The 17,625-nt window shown below is 48.7% G+C and overlaps 1 protein-coding gene across 1 annotated transcript in view; it reads right to left on the reverse strand.

Annotated features, from left to right (window-relative positions):
* TG (thyroglobulin) overlaps positions 1 to 17,625 on the reverse strand; it is a 246,551-nt gene that overhangs the window by 184,663 nt on the left and 44,263 nt on the right. The window contains exons 21-24 of the mRNA XM_041768575.1: positions 10,676 to 10,825; positions 5,916 to 6,086; positions 923 to 1,039; positions 143 to 258 (exon numbers count right to left, since the gene is read on the reverse strand). Coding sequence (XP_041624509.1) covers positions 143 to 258; positions 923 to 1,039; positions 5,916 to 6,086; positions 10,676 to 10,825 — 554 coding nt within the window. The remainder of the gene's footprint in view (positions 1 to 142; positions 259 to 922; positions 1,040 to 5,915; positions 6,087 to 10,675; positions 10,826 to 17,625) is intronic.

A 17,625-nucleotide genomic window follows, 5' to 3' on the forward strand; every position in this document is an offset into this window, starting at 1 on the left:
ACTCCTGCGGACAGCTGCGTCCTGAGCTATCCCCCAGGCCACTGTGGTCCCCATTTCCCAAAGCCTGACATCCAGACATCCAGAGCATATCTGAGACAGAAGGGACGAGATGCAGAAACCCCACACAGCTGCCAGGACTCACCTGTGCAGAAGTCGTGCAAGCGATGCTGTCACTTGTCCAGTCATAGAAATCACAGGAGACCTCGGATCCCGCCGTGGACACCGCGAGGAAGCTGCAGGTCTCATCCAAAGCACAGTCTGCGAGCACCATGGGCCGGTCAGCACCTGTCTCTCTCAGGTGATTCTGAGGACAGATGGACACACACCCCCCACCTCCTGCCCCCAACACACCCAAGCACACACTCATCCCTAACATGGACAACGGTAATCTTCCTCGACTGTAGGGTTATGAGATAATCCTTGTAAACATACACACTCAATAAACAGTGGTTGCTATGACCTGTCTCTAGCCCGGCTGGCTAAGTGGATTATACTTGTGACACTTAGAGTCATTTACGTGGTAGGTGGAACATACATTAAAATATTATATATTTTAATAAAAAAATATTAGATATTTTGCTTCTATAGATGTCACTCTAATAAAATAATCAATTTAATTTTTTAAAAAAAACGTTCACAGACATGCTCTCCTAACCTGGACTAGTAAGTCTACAAGGAACCGACGGCCTTCATTTCTGCACCCTTACATTGGGTGCTGCATTGTTCTTGGTACATGGCGGATGCATTACCAACTCTGAAGTGAAGCTAAGAGTTGGATGCACGTTTGGGGAATCAATTGATTTACCAAGTGTTTTGATACAGTGTGATTTTTCATTATGGTTTCAATGGTTTTGCTCGATTTCTCTTGCCCAGGTCGGCAGAGCCTATTTCTGCATGTGCCCACCTCCGCACCACCCCTTACCTGTCAAGCACTGCAGCAGGGCGGACCCAGAACCAGAAACTTTGGACCTTCCCACCGCAGTGACATTGGCACTGAAGACCACCTTAGAGTCTGGAGCCTTCTCAAATTTCTGCATCACTGAAAGGAAAGCAGATTGATCAAATCGGATTCTAAAGGGGAGAGGATCTCTACGGAGAAGCCAAGAGAGAGTCGGGTCAAGAAATCACTTCCCGTTCACAGCCCTTGGTCACACAAATGTCCCCAGGAGGGGAATTCCCTTTTAAAACAGTTCCAGCACGCTGCCTCATATCTGATTCAGAGAGCTACGTGTTATCATGTCTCCTTGTGCTCCCTCGTCGTCAGGAGGTAAGGAGAAAGTTTAACATTTACGTTCTTCCCTACAACTCATCTTTTCTCATTGATACTGATTTTCTACCTAAATTTATATTTTCTTGTCCTGATCTTTGAGTGCTAATTATCTTGTGATTATTTTGTTGAAAATTTTCTTTCCACGAAGCAATCTTTACTTCCTTCTGGAAAGAGGGAAGTTATCCTTTAAAAGACAAATAAAACAGGTGCATGTGGGTTCATGGAAATCTAAAGATGTGTCATGTGGCTCAAGCATGTTCATGATAGTATTTGTTTAAGTGATAGATCAGTATCTGTTTCTCTAGCTACTATTGACATGCCTGAGTTATTCTCTGGTAAGAATGAGAGTCCCACGCTGGGGGAGCCAACCAGGGGAGAAGAAATAAATATAAGATCTCAAGGTGCTGGGACTTGCAACTCATTCTTCACCAAGTGAAAAGAACTGTAGGTAACTCTCAAGGAATGAGACTCACTTCTGAAACCAAAGGTGCCCAGAGGTGTCAATGTTTTGCAAATAACTATCAAAAAGCACGCCCCAAAGTACACCAGGATTAGTTTTTTGCAGACGGAATTAGAAGCATGCACCTAAGCACCCGTTCTCATACACATCTCTTGCTTTATAAAAACAGACTTGTGTCTAGATTGGTTTTTATCAATGAATCCAAGACCACCCAGAGCAACCTCTTCTCCATTCTCACAATAAGCTCAGGAAAAAAAGTTTATTCCTTTTGGGATAAAATTGGGAGAGAGGATGTTAATAAGAGAGAAATAGCATGTGTGAAATGTTCACAAATTCTTATATAGAAAATATTCTAATTTTACAAGGGATTCCTTCCATGTTGATCACTGAAGTCGCCAAGATAATGTGCTTAGCCCACACTCAAATCTTGTGCTCCAATCTCTTTATCTCTCTTTTTTAAAAAATTTTACACCCCTTGCTATCTTGTTTGTAAAGACTGAAGGCTCCAGTCCAGCAAACACCAAGCTATATTCAACCCTTTGTCCCTGAAGTTTAATTGGTATAAACAGATGCTCCCGACACTGTAGTAGACTAAACAAAATTTGACTGGTCTTTCAGTTTCCAACTGAAGCCTTCCCAGAGGCTGAAAATGCAGTCAATTTAGCACTTCAGTTAGACAATCTGCTGGTTTTTGCAAAAGGGACACCTTGATAATGAAGATCTTCATTTTATAGCGTTCTGTGAAGGAAGCTCATTGCCAAACAGAACGGAAACAAACCATGCACTAAATTGCTGATAATTTCATAGAATATGGAGTTAGCTGGCAGATTTGTAGCCTATTGGCATAATTTCCTACATGCTAAATTTTTACTTAGCAGATATTTATAAATGTCTTGGGAAAGCGTAGAGGGTCAACATGAGCGCACATCATCATATTTGACCATGGCCATGTATGTGCCTGTCTCTTTTTTTTTTTTAATTTTAAATTTTTTTTAAAGATTTTACTTATTTATTCATGAGAGAGAGAGAGAGAGAGAGAGAGAGAGAGAGAGAGAGGCGGAGACACAGGCAAAGGGAGAAGCAAGCTCCATGCAGGGAGCTCAATGTGGGACTCAATCCTGGGTCTGCAGGATCACACTCCAGGCTGAAGGCAGCACTAAACCACTGGGGCACCGGGCCTGCCCACCTGTCTCTTTCATGGCAAGGACAATGTTCCAAGAATATTTGAACAGCCGCTAGCTAGCACAGTGACAGACACTAGTTCCTGCGTATTAGATGGATGCATTGAAGAATGAGTGACTGCCAAGATCGTCACAGCACCAGGAAGCTTGGAGAGAACATTTGCAAGACGGGGTGATCTCAGCAGCAGGCCTATACCTCTGGGCACCTGATGTGCTGTATGAAGTCTTGGGCCTGGGTTGGCAAAGAGCAGAATTACAGAACCAGATGTAGAATTAAAGGATTTTGAGCTCAATATATCCAGTGGCCAGGGTCGGTGAGTAAGCAACTCCCTCTTGGGTAACCTAAGGGTTTGCCATAGGCGCTACAGAGAAGATGTGGCGGGGACTGCCATGAGGGGGACACAGCAGGCAGTGGGGGAAGAGCCCAGCTCCAGAGTCGGCCCCCGTGCAAGCCCTGTCGCCGCCACCCTTCACCAGCTCTGCGACCTGGCATATATTTCAATCTCCAAGAGCCCCGGTGTTGTGATTGTGAGGATTAAACAGAAGAGCGTGGAAAAGCTGGTACGTAATAGCAATTCAGTAAGTGCAGAGTCCCTCTGCCCCCTGCGAGGACACCTGCCTAGCTGTCAGGGCCCCCAAACTGGCTGTGGGAATTGGGGTGGTGAGAGCCTCTCCTTGCCTGATGGCTTTTCGGAAATCATTCGGAAGAGGCCCAGATAACTACAGCATTTCATTCATTCTGAGGACAAGCACCAAGGACTGTGGAATAGAATAAAAGGTAAGATGCAGTCCTAGCCACAAAGGGTGATATTATCTAAGGAGGCTAGAACCCAGAGAGGAGGGTGAGGTATGCAATTTTACTTTATCCCAGGAACAGTGCGGAGCCACTGAAGAGTGGTAAAGGGCGCTGCATCAACAGATCTGCTTTGTAGAATAACTGTACTGAAGCATTGTAGAAAAATTGTTGAGGAGGGCCACACGGGAAAAGGAGGACAATCCCTGGGGGTGAAAACCCAGGCCTGGACACAGCAGGTGGGAAGGGGACAGATCTCCCTGCATGATTCAGTTGACCTCTACAGCCTGGGTTTTTTTCTGTGGGACAAAAGCCTCACAAATAGGACTGTAATCCTACTCCCAAAGAGGATGAAGCTCTATTGGATTCCAAGAAGAGGCTATTGATATCCCGGTAGGAACTCAGCTTCTTAACATGGAAATCCTCCTGAATATTCAGAGAGGGAAACCATAAATTCCTGAGCTTTGCATAAGAAGCCAGAGCCTCCCAGAGGCATCATCAGAGTTGACAAGGCTGAGCTGCTCCTCAAGGCTAAAGGCTTCTGGGACCAGGGATGAAGCTGTTCTTTTTGCTCTGGATAAACCCAGGGCTGAACGAAGCCTGAAATGCTTCGCCAAGTGCAGATTGCAATCCTGGCCACTGAGGCATTGACAGGGAAGCAGAGCAGAGTGCAGTTAAAAGGTAAGTGTTTAGGTGATAATCCCAGAATGGCCAGGAGTTGCCAGGGGCCGAGCAAACTGCTCCCGCTGAGGAAGGCCTCTCCCTCACCCGTGGAGGGCAGCTGAGATCAGCCTGCCTGATGTCCTACTGCACCTTCAGGCGTTAACTCCCCTGAGTGCTGTTTCTGCCCAAGAAGAGGAATACGGGAACAAAGAATTACACTTTCCTTGGATTTTCAGTTTATCCATGGGGACACACACACATACACACACACATACACACATCTTTGAGATTCACTAACACTTCCCTGGAGGAGGGAATGATTATTCTGAGCATTACAAAATGAAAACGTCTGAACTGGATTTTCTCAGGTGTCCTATGTGATCAGCTGTCCCCACTTCCAGAAAGTAGGTAGGCTGTGTGTGCAAGTATGTGTGTACAGGTGCATGTGTACATGTGCAGGTGTGTGCTTCCCAAGGAAGCAGATAGATCTAAGCAGAAGCAGATTGGTGTCATGGAAAGAGGTTTGGGGGTGGGACACACCTTGGTTCAAATTCGAGATATATGTCTTGACTAGTGATGAAGGTAAGTCACCTAGACGTTCCCTGCCTCAGTTTCTTCAGCTAAGTTCTCAGGGATAATAATATCTACCCCTCAGAAGCACTGGGAGGATCACCCATGACTGCCTGGCACGGGCCCTGGCACATAGTAAGCCCGTGAACATCAGGCCCTTGTCTTACACAGAAATCTGAGAGACGGGCAGCCAGCGCTGGCCCTGGCTGGCCAGGTGCGCGAAGGCCAGCCAGACCTCAGCCAGGAAGGCGACTCTGTGGAATGGGGGCCAATGTCCTGGAGACTTGCAGAGAGCAAAATTATAGGCACTTACAGATTGCCCCTGCCTGCTTCTTGATTAAACAGAGGAGGCAGGATTGTCCTAGAAACGTAGGACAAGTGGACTGTCCCATCATGTCGTTGAAGAGCTGTGCCTGGTGCACAGTGGTGCTCAATGATTGCTTACCGTCCTCATGGGATCCTATTAGCCCTTACAGGGTCAGGAGGCTGCGGGGGTGATGGAGGATCAGAGAAGTTAAACGATTTGCTCTGGGTCGCCCAGCACGTAAGCTATGAAACCAGGACTGGCTCTCAAGTCTTCCCACGACATCCAGGTGAGAGAGAAAAGCTGACCAGCTCTTCAGGGCACACAGCCCACAAGAAAGGGAAACTCGGCTCGTTAATTATTTTTAAACTCCCATCTCATACACACCGAAGTATCTGGGGCTGAAGTTTCATGATGTCTGGAAATTTACTTTCCGACGATCAAAAATAAAAGAGCGAAAGAATGAGAGAGAGGAAAATGCTAACAATTTTTGGATCTAGGTGGCAGGTGACTTGTTTCTCCCACTATTCTTTCGACTCCTATGTAGATTAAAAATTGCCAAAATAAAAAGCCGGGGACGAACGCAGCCCACACGTCTCTGCCCTTTCCAGGGAGCCCTGGAGAACACGTGCCCTCTCCCCAGGGCCGTGGCTGATTGCACCCCCAGCACGTACTCTGACACTGGGAGTCGGTGAGCGGAGCCTCCGTTTCCGACCAGGGCAGCCGCCGCCCCTCGCTGTCCACGCAGAAGGCCTTCCCGCCGGCCCCGTCCCTCTGGCTGGCTCGGTACTGGCCGTCCTGGTCACACCGCAGGCCTGCCTCACTCCTCTGACAGTCGGTGACACCTGGAACCGAGATGCAGACGGGACATCACCGACGGGACCTGGCTCCGCCCGGCTAACTCCACGCACACACCGTGTTCCCACGCTCCACACGGCATGCAGGGCCCCAGGGGGGCTCCTTCTCGGATGGGACACCGGGTCTCAATCACAGGCTCTGCTCACGTGGTTCCACCGTCAGGACCTCCTTCTGCTCTATCTTCAATGAGTTAACCCTTCATCGCCCATCAGCCCTCAGCTCAATTTTCACATCCTCAGGGAGGCCCCGAGCCCCTGACATCCGACTGTCACCCCCTCCCTCCATCCACACCTCTCTCCTCGTTGCCGGAGCACGGTGGTTTTTATTTCCATTTGTCTGTGTGAGTGAAAGGTTGACAACTGCCCGCCTCCCCCTCCCTAGAAGCTCTGAGCTGGCAGGGACCCGATCTGGTTTTGCTCCCTCCTGGATCTCAGTGTCTTGCTCAGTGTCTGACACATAGTACAGGCCACCCCCCACCCCATAAGATGCTGTGATTTTTAATAAGAAACGTATATCTGGGCTTCCTTTCCTTTCTGGCACCCAGCCCCTTAGCACGCCTGGTGTTTCCTAAGTGGCAAAAGCCATAAAGGTGTCTTTTGTCATGTTCCAGAGGTCACTTTTGGACTGCTCTTAAGGATGCAGGCTGGTTGCCAGGACAACCAACCATGTGATCAGAGTCCTGAAACTCTCAGCATCTCTCCCTGACCTCCACTCACCAGTGGCCAGTGATTTGGTCAGGCTTGCCTATATAATGAAATGCCCATAAAACCCCAAAAGGCTGGGGTTCTGAGAGCTTCCAGGTCAGTGAACACATGGAGATGTGGGGAGAGCAGAGTCCCTCGAGAGGCATGGAAGTTCCACACCTTTCCCTGTGCAACACCCTATGCCTCCCTTACCTGTCTGTTCCTGAGTTATATCCCGTAGAATAAACTACAATCTAGGAGTAAGACATTTTGTGAGTTGCTGTGAGCCGCTCTAGCAAATTAATCACACCCGAGGAGGAGGTAGTGGGAGCCTCTGATCTATACCCAGTTGGTGGGAAGTACACGTAACGATGCAGACATAGGGTCGGCGCCTGAGCTGAAGGGGTCTGGTGGAGCTTCCAACACGTAGATTGTCCACGAGAAGCTGGGGTAGTAGCCTGGGCTTTCAACTGGGGACAGGATGGGGGTGGTGAGATCAGTCTTATAGGGCTGAGGCCTCAACCTGTGGGATCTGGTACTGTCTCTGAGAGGATAGTGTCTAAACTGCTTGTGGTTGGTGTGGGGAGACCCCTCCTACACACACACACACACACTGGAATTGGGTCCAGAAACAACCCCCCCCCCCAACACAAAAAAAATACTCAATACATACGAGCTGAATCCATGGATAAATCCCTCTATTTGGGGGCTTAAATTATTTCTTCTGCCCAGAAGTCTCACCTCCACCTGCCCCACGGTTAGTCCCCACATGTCTCCCAAGACCTGGTGCTGAATGCTACAACAGCATATAACAATCACCTCCATTGTATTAGTAATTACACACATCCTATCTGTATACTTACACGCTTCTTTTCCTATCAGACTCTACACTCTCTGAGGACAGGGAACGTATCTCTACTTGTTTCATACAACCAATAAAAACTTAGCATTAAAAAGAAAGTGGTTAATACATTTTTGGTGAATGATCTTAAAAGAGAATACCTGGGCCTGGTTCTCCAGGCCCGGGAAGTAGGTGAAAAAATGTTCTTTCAAGGCAGTCCAGACCTTGAGAAGATCTAGTTTTCTATGTTTTAAGACTATTAGTCAGATGACTAACCGTGGATTAATCACAACTTTTTGGTGGAGAGATTACAAAGGCTTCTTTTTAAATAGAACGTTCCGCATGCCACACATGCTATGTATGAATTAAAGCATCAAGAAACAAACAAGTCAACAAATAAATAGCTACTCTGTTATCAACAGAAGCTCCAAAATCATCCAGTAGACTTGCAAGAGGAGCAAAGTATTTGTGGGTGAGAACAGTAATACAGATGTCAGCTACGCAGAGGAACTGAGATTCTAGAAGCTAGCCTAACAACAAAAAGAAAATCTTGTAATCACTTGACATCACTTAAAACTTGGCAGACCTTCCTTGGCAGAAGGCGGGAGGGGTCTTCTCTTCCATACGATTCCATCTAAGAACGTAAATCAGGCAAGATGACAGGCTGAATGGTGATGCTAATGAGTCATGGAGATATTCTTAGATACAAACATATACTCAGAGCGTAAACTCTACCCCTGACCCTGGAGACTTATCCACTGGAATCTATTCTGTGACTCAAGGAAGATACCCGGGAGAGTGGTAAGGCTATGACAGCCCTCCACTTCTGCACAGAGAGGCAATCAGAGCTCACCCTCCAAGCGGGATGGGCATGATACTTGTGGCTCGTCTTAAAATATCTTAATGGATTCCACTTAGTTGTGGACCAAATGTTTGCATTCCCTCAAATTCCTACATTGAAGCTTTAACCTTCCCTGTGGTGGTATTTGGAGGGAGGACCTTGGTGATTAGTCTAGAAGAGGTCATAAGAGTGGGGTCCCCATGATGGCATCAGTGCCCTTATGAAAGGAGGAAGACTCTGGAGATCCCCCACTCTATGCATGCACCAAGGAAAGGATGCATGAGGACACAGCCAGGAAGAGGACCCTCAGTAAGCATCTGACCAGACCAGTGCCCTGATGGTGGACTTCCTGCCTCTAGAACCATGAGAAATAAACGTCTGTTGCTGAAGCCACCCAGTCTAGGGTCATTTGTATGGAGCATCCCGAAGTGATTCAGACATGCTTCATAACCATCCTCTGAGCGAGGTATCATGGCTCCATCTAATAGATAAGGAAGCGGACATTCAGAGAAGACACGAGGTACGGCCTCAGTCACAGTGCCAATGGGAATGACTGAGGAACAGCCTGGGTATGACTGGGGCCAAGCCTCAGGCTTCTCCTCTGGCCCTTGTTATTTCTGTAGCAACCCCACTGCCACCCCATAAACATGGATCAGCACATTGCACTGCCCACTTTTCAAGAAAGCTTTCCTCTGGGGGCACTTGGGTGGCTCAGTCAGTTGAGTGTCTGCCTTTGGCACAGGTCATGGTCTCAGAGTCCTGGGGTTAAGCTCCATGTCGGGCTCCCTGCTCCTTGGGAAGTCTGCTTCTCCCTCTCCCTCTGCTCTCCCCTGCTCATGTTCTCTATCTCTCTCAAATCAATAAATAAAACCTTAACAAAAAAGCATTCCTCCAGCAATGTGATAACACTTCAAGTCATCTCATACGTGTGACTAAATCAATGTGTGCAAGCTGAGGGTGATGTCCAGATGTCAGGGACACTCAACCTTCCTGGAGAAGAGTGTAATCTCCAAGAGGAATATCAGACTCGTGGCCTATAAAAATCCCTTTGGTTTTCTTAGAAGTCCCCCTGCTCTCCTAAGGAAACTTACCAGGGAAGGTGGCTTAATCTCTTTTGATTAATTATTTCAACATTCTAAAATCTATTCAGATTTGAAGCATTAATGGCTTGCTTCACGTTAACACAACTTAAGACTAACATGGAAAGGTGCACACAGGGGCACCTAGGGGCTCAATGGTTGAGCATCTGCCTTCAGCTCAGGTCATAATCTCAGGGTCCTGAGACCGAGTCCCACATCGGGCTCCCCCGCAGGGAGCCTGCTTCTCCTTCTGTCTGTGTCTCTGTCTCTCTGTGTGTGTCTCTCATGAATAAAAAGATAAAATCTTTAAAAAAAAAAAAAAAAAAAGAAAGGAAGGAAGGAAGAAAGATGCACACAATAAGGCACGCTGTGGGTCCTAACTAGGAAAAACCCAACGATACCCAGGTGACTATTAGGTAAGTAGGCCAAGTGAAATCACATGACATATGGGAAAGCCACACATACACACGGTCCTGACAAATTTACAGGGCCTAAAAGGGAATATGAGCTACATACTTGTAATGACTGTGGGTGGAAAATATCTTCCATTTCTCAATCTGATAAGGTTGACTTACAAAAATCAGGAGTTTCAGAATCAGACAATGCCAAGATCAAACAAAGGCCAGTGACGTCACCTCCTAGTTAAGTGACTTTGGTTAAATGACTTCTCTGAGCCGTAGCCCTTCTAATCTGTAAACATGTGGCTAATAATATTTACCCAGAAGGGAATTTGATAGAATTTAATGCAATAACATTTATCTGTCTGGGGTCAGACAGATAAAACATCTTGCCGAGATGCTGGCCGAGTATAAGCATTGAGAGGTGGTGCCCCTTTGACTATGACGCTCTGTACCCAATGGTTCTCCACGGTAGGCAATTGTGTGTCCCATTCAAGAGACATTCAGCGATGTCTGGAGACGTGTTTGATTGTCACAAGTTGCGGGGAGGGTATGCTCCTGGCCTCTAATAGGTAAGGGTCAGTGATGTCACTAAATAAACATCCTGCCATGCACGAGGCAGTCCCCAAGATGAATGCTCTGTCCCCAAGCTTCAATAGTGGCAAGGTTGAGCCACTCTGCTATGTCCTCATTGCATTGTAGGGTTTCTCACACCAGGGCCCTGTAGAACTTACAGTGCGTGTGGCTGAAAGCTCCAGGGGAAATGGTCGTTCTGCCCACAGGACATGGGACACAATCCGTGCTCCCTGCCCGTTCTTGGTAGAATCCAACAGGACAGGGAATACAAATCTCCTTCTGAAAATAGCTTCCTTCGGGACACTTAACTAGAAGAGAGAAACACAGAAATGATGTTAAAGGGAAGCCTCTTGCTTTGTAGTTGTAGCCTCAGAACACACGGGGTATGCGAAACCCCAACAGAGCACAAGGGCTCATTCATGTAAACGGTGCCCATGGAGAATCTGCTACATGTCAGGCTCCAACAATTGAGGCCAAGCTGTGAGAATGGCAGGCAAGGTTCCTGCTCCCCAGGAGGTGACAGGTGAGTAGGATGAGAGGGTGTCGGACGATAACCTCAGGTATGTGAGGCAGGAGAGGAATACATGGAGTGAGGAAGCCCTCTGAAAGGTGATGCTTGACATCAAATGATGGGGAACACCCCAGGCAAGAGGTAGGCGAGAATTCCAAGCAGAGGGAAGAGTGAGGACAAAGGTCTTGAGGTAGGAATGAGTTTGGATTATACAAGGAATAATCATTCGAGGAATGGAAAGCCAGACAAAGCCAGCTACAAAGCCAGACAAAGCTTAGCAGACAAAGGGAAGAATGACATGAGATGAGGTTGGAGGACAACTCGAAAGATGAGGGTCTATGGCTCGGTTACCATGGGAACACTGCCCTTAGTGAAGGCATGGCGAAGCACAGCTGGGCAGGCAGATTTTGGGATCAGACAGATTGGCTCAAGTCCCTCTTCCCGGCCTACCCACAGGACTTTGGACTTCTTGGAGGCTCCATTTTCTCCTCCATGAAAGGTAAGAATAAACTATCCCATTGCAATGCACTGATGATGTGCAGACGGCACAGGCCATAATGCCAGACTCTTACACATGCTCAACAAATGGTCACTATTTTTTCAAGTTTTGGTTTTAATTCCAGTTGGTCAATATCTGGTGTTATATTAGTTTCAGGTGGATGGTATCGTGACTGGGCAAATCCATGCATCCCTCCACCCCCACTCCCCGGGCTCATGAGGACACATGCACTCTGTAATCCTCATCACCTATTGAACCCATCCTCCCACCCAACATTATTTTTATACTTGAGGGGGTCCTTCTTTGGAGTCAGCCTCCGTACCTATTCTGTCCGAATGGGGCAATTTCAGCAATTCAGCACCATCACATTTGACTCAGGTAGCCTCCCCCTGTGTTGCTCAGATCCGGGACCGCAGTGAGGTGGGACACCCAGCATGTGGGATTTATGGAGGCCCTCACTGTTGGGTTGTTGGGCCTCTGATTTATTCAGAAATGCCAAGTGTGACCCTGAGAGAGAAGCCTCCATGCATCTTGCCCCCAAGATGCCTCATTGGCCTCATCCCTCGCCTCCTTACACTCCCCTGTTAACCTGCAGATCCTCAGAGCTCTCTGTTCCTTTTACTCCCAGTCTTTCCTAACTTGCTTCCTCTAATATGACCTGGGCTGAGAAACCAGAAACTCCAACTGGAGACATGCCTATCTCACAAGAGTTCGAAGTTAGAGCCCAGGAGTTGTGCTCTGAGATTAGTACATGAACTTAGGGGCTCCTGGGTGGCTCAGTGAGTCTGCCTTTGGCTCAGGTCGTGATCCTGGGATCCTGGGATCGAGTCCCATATCGGGCTCCTCCCTCTGCCTATGTCTCTGTCTGTCTGTCTGTCTTTTGTGAATAAATAAATAAAATCTTTAGAAAAATAAGTATGTGAACTTGGCCACATTGATTCTAATAGCTCAGAGCAAGGGGTGGGGAAAGGGTAGTTCTGGGTTATATTCCCACGAGATTGCCAAATGACTTCCAGAAGTGACCTGCTGGCCAGTGAAGCTGGGAGCTGAAAGCTTGGCCACCCTCAGGATACTTCCTCTGTGCCTGGCACTCTGCTGGGTGCTTCATGGACATTTCCGGAAGTTGGCATTTAATCCTCACTTTGCAGATGAGGAAGCTGAGCCTTGGGACATTCGTGTGTGACTCCCTTGTAGGCTTTTCTGCACAGGGCAGTGGGGAAGTAAAATCAGAGGCTGTGCCAAGCGTGGTGCCAGACTGTTCCGATGTGTTATCTCCAGGTTCTATGAGAAAGGCACCATCTTCTTTCTAGACTGGAGATTACTGAAGCTCGAGGTCAAGGTGGACCATGTGGTAAGGTCAAAGAGGTGGGATTGAGCCCGGTTCTCTGCAAACCAAAGCCTTCCCTCCATCCGCCAGTCCCACTAGCTTCCCTCGACCAAGAAGCAAGCACGGGCATGTAGGACGGGGACCAGGGTTGATTTCACCACCGCTGCCTCCGGTACGTACACGTACTTGGCACTTGTGAGTAAATCAGAAACTCGAGACACATCTTGGAAACTGAATGATGTGTTTTCCGGCCTGCTCTGAGCGACCGACACCCCACCCTGCACCCCGCCAAGAGTGGGGTTTCATTACTCCTATGAGTCAGCTCGCCGGTCATCTCGAGTATTTCAATGCCAGGACGGTGACTGTAGTTTCGAGCAGTCTCCAAATTCATTGCTGAAGGAAAACGAAGCCTTCTCTGACAGCTCGAGGGGTCCTGCCTCCAAACCCGCCAGCCCGACGAAGCGAGCAGGGACCAACTTGGTTGTGAGCACAGAACTCCTAGGCCTCATGATTCTGCGCAAGGAACCTGTGTCCTGCTTCAAAGCCTTTCCACCTGTGGGAAGCTGTGTAGTCAGAATGAGGCCGAGGCTCCAATCCTCACCCCTGCCCTGGCAGGTGTGGACTCTCCCTGTCCTCACCCCTCCCCTGGCAGGTGTGGACTCTCCCTGTCCTCCCCCCTCCCCTAGCAGGTGTGGACTCTCCCTGTCCTCACCCCTCCCCTGCAGGTATGAACTCTCCCTGTCCTCACCCCTCCCCTGGCAGGTGTGGGCTCTCCCTGTCCTCCCCCTTCCCCGGCAGGTGTGGGCTCTCCCTCCGCACCCCTGCCCTGTGGGCTTTCCAAAACCCTTCTGTCCACAGCCCTAGGTTGGCACTTATGCTTCAATTAACTCCCTCCACGAAATTGTCAGAAGCCCCTTTGGTCTCAGGTCCTTCCTTCATAAAATGAGACAATTTGGCCGATTTGGGTTCAAGAGCCTCCCAAAGCCTCCGGATCATGCTACCCCCTTCCTACCAACCCGTCCCCACGGGCCCCAGCAATGACAGGCACGTCTTGGCTGATGGAAAACATCTGTGAGCAAGTATAACCAGTATCCTTGGCCTGCTTTGCTCAACCTCATGCCTGGCCCTGTCACCCTCCACCCCGAAATCCTCCCCTGGGAACCCCCAGCAGGGCCCTCCCTTGGCTAGCCCCAGGCCTCTCCCACCCCGGCTCCTGCCTATCTCTCTGGGCACACCTCCTGCCATATCCCCACACACCCCACTCTCCAGCCATATAAACCTCTGCACGAATCTCCATCTCCGGAATGCCCTCCAGCCTTGCAGCACCCAGCACATTGCAGCACCCAGCACAGGTGCACCCGTGCACACACACACACATGCACGCACATCCCCCTCCTTGTCATACACACACATGCACACACACCCCACTCCTTGCCTGCTCTAACCTGAGCAGCAATTCCAGCTCCCCTTTCAAGACTTCGTGCTGCCCCTGCCGCCCCAGCAAGCTTCCCCTGACCGCCCTGACTGTGAAGGAAAAGGCTTTCTCCCTGAGACTTAGCTGGCTTTTCGCTTACCTCTCCCCTACCAGACTGGGAGTTCTTTGAAAGCAGGCCTACGACCTTGTTTCCCGGAGTATGTCACCTGGTGTTTAACACATAATTATGCTTTGAAAGCTTGGATGGATAGACACACGCATAGATGGGAAGAAGGAAGGAAGGGGTGGGGGAGGAAACGAGACCTAACGTATTACTTTGGGGGGGGAACATGGAGAACTAGCTCAATTATAAGAAGTTGGAGTGAATGAGTGAAAGTAAATGCTGTCTGGAACAGAAAATGGAAAATCCAGACAATTTCTCTGAGATTCTCTTTAATGGACCAAACTGGTATGAAGGCTGCCAGCAGGTAATCCTAAAATAATCCTTTTTGACCTCAACAAAGCTGCCAGCAGAGCCCCTACCTCCCTGCAGCATCTGTTCCCTGGATAAAGCTGCCAGGCCTGAATGAGTCACGGGAGGTGGAGAGTCCCCCTCACCCCCTGAGTCACTGCCCTCCATGGGGATCGTACAGATTAGCCCCCCTGACATGACACCAGAAACCCTGCTTCAGTTCCACAGGACAATGCTCTGCTTGTAGCCTCACAGCTGCATTCCAGATGTGCCTCAGAAGGAAAAAAAGCCAATAAGAATAGATACAAGCATCCAAGGGCATGATTTCACGAGGAACCCCCTTGCTGAGAGGAGAGGTGTGTGATGCAGAGGACAGACAAGGAATCTGGAATCGGGAGAGCTGAGTTTGGATCCCAGTATGGCCAATTAACACGGCCATTTGTTTAGAGTTCGCCATGTGCGAAGGGATATACTTGTATTGATTATATGACGCTATGCAAACCACAACCCCCACGGAATAGGTATTATCATCCTGATGCCTAGTAAGGATAAGCAATGCCCGAAGGACCCACATCAAGAAGGCACTGGAGCTAGGACTTGAACCCACCTGGCTTCAAAGAGCAGTTTCCTACTATTCTTAAGCTGCGTATCCCTGGCTACCTCACCCACACTACAGGATTAATAATATCTGACCCACTGCACCAGAGAAATGCTAGGAAGGCCCATATTTGCAACAATAACAGGGACCCTGGGTGGCTCAGTGGTTGAGCATCTGCCTTTGGCTCAGGGCGAGATCTCAGAGTCCTGGGATCGAGTCCCATATCGGGCTCCCCATAGGGAGCCTGCTTCTTCCTCTGCCTATGTCTCTGCCTCGCTCTGTCTCTCATTAATAAATAAAATCTTTAAAAAATAGAAAATAACAAAGAGAAATTATCATTGATTCTGGAGAAAATAGAAAATTGGTGCTGCCTTTGTGAATTCCACTTCAGACCTTTCTATCTGGAGTAAGGAGGTGGGGCTGAATGGCACGATCAATGATTCTTTTGAGTCAATCAAAAGCCACAGCAGCTGCAAAATAGAATGAAGCTTTATCTAGAGCTAGGATTGGCCGATTTTGGTGCATGACCCAAATGCAACTCACCTTCTGCTTGGCAAATAAATCTTTATTAGAACACACCCATGCTTTTCTCCCTACAGTGGATGAGCTAAGTCATGGGTCAAAAACCGTACGGTCTACAAAGCCTAAAATACTTGCATTTCTGGCCCTTGATGGAACAAGGTTGCCAACTCCTGTCCTGTAGCCAGGCAAAGCCTTTTACTCCATCCCATTTCCAGGCCACCCTGTGGTCCCCACTCTCTCTGAAGCCCTGCCATCCTGGGTTCTGACACCCAGTGCCCCCACCACTTAACATCCTTCAGATGAGACTGTTGTGCCCCTGGCTTAGCTTCCCAGTGGAGCTGGGCTACTCATCTTGTTAGACATGAAATAATAGCCTGATAATCAATAGAGTTCCCTCGAAGGACCAGCGCTCTATTTTATATGAAGGGGATGGGCCATGGGAGGAAATGTAAAAGCAGAGCCAGTATAGGGTTTCTGACCTTGGCCCCTGACTAGCACGTGTCTCCAGCTCCTGCCCCTCCGTCTCTGGGCTCCACACTCCGGGGGGGCACCCAAGTAGGGTTCCAAGACCCCCTTCCCAGGATTCCCTGGGGTGACCATAAAAGCAGATTCTTGCCCTTGCTCTTGCAAATACAGCCCCCCAACATACCACCCCCCTGACACACACACACACACACACACACACACACACACACACACGGGAATAGAGCCTAGAGCCTAGGGCACTTCATGGTAAGTCTAAGAACACAATGGTGGGTGTTCTGAACACCTCCATCACTGTGACCCTGTTTCACCCACCCTGGCAGGAAATACCTTCCACTCCTGCTCCTACCTCTTATCCTTTTTATTGGGGCAGCTCTGTGAGGTAGAAAGAGCATGAGCTCTAGTCCCAGAAGACCTCAGGTTACACGCCCACAGATGAGTGGTTTTGTGAACCGGAGTCCCTCCTTTGAGTCAGCCTGGCTCTAGACATTATAGACGCATTATTTCATTTCATCTGGAGCCTCAACCTGATCATCTGTCAAATGGCGGAACAATGGATCACCATGAGCCAACATGAGGGGTAAATATTCGTGAAAGTACATTGCAAACCACAAAATCTGTAAATATTAGTGGGCGGTGTGTGCAGTGGGTGTGTTTCTGGGTCTCTGTGTTAAGATTTAGCTACATCTTAAATCCAATGTGGAGTTTAGAACTTGGCCTGGATCTCACGAAAGGAAAGGCCATGTAGTTCTTGTGTGGCAACCAACACAAATAATGGAAAAATAAATAACCCAGAAGCATCTTCCCTTCCTGCAGCTCAGCAACAATGCTGCTCTGTCTCATGCCTCAGGGAAGGAAGCCTTCTCGTCGTGAGCCTTGGAAGTAGGAGGCAGCAAAGATAGCCACATCCTGATCCATAGGAGCCACACGCACAATAGTTTATACGGCAAAGGGAAACTGAGTCTACAGATGGAACTCAGGTTGCTAGGCAGCTAACCCAAAGATAGGGAGAGTGTTCTGGATTTCCCAGCTGTGTGTGAGCACAAAGGTCCCTAGAAGAGAAAGACAGAGTCCAAGGGAGCTGTGACTGTGGAAGGGTGTCCAAAGAGCTATAGCACCACTGCTTCAAGGCTGAAGGAAGGAGGCCACAAGCCAAAACAGGTAGGCAACATCTAGACACTGGAAAATTCAAGGAAACAGATTCTCTCCAGTGGGAATGCAGCCCTGCTGACACCTCGGTTTTAGCCCAGTGAGACCCAATTAAGAAGTCAAACCTACAGAG

This window comes from Vulpes lagopus, chromosome 9 (assembly GCF_018345385.1).
Source record: "Vulpes lagopus strain Blue_001 chromosome 9, ASM1834538v1, whole genome shotgun sequence".
NCBI lineage: Eukaryota > Metazoa > Chordata > Mammalia > Carnivora > Canidae > Vulpes > Vulpes lagopus.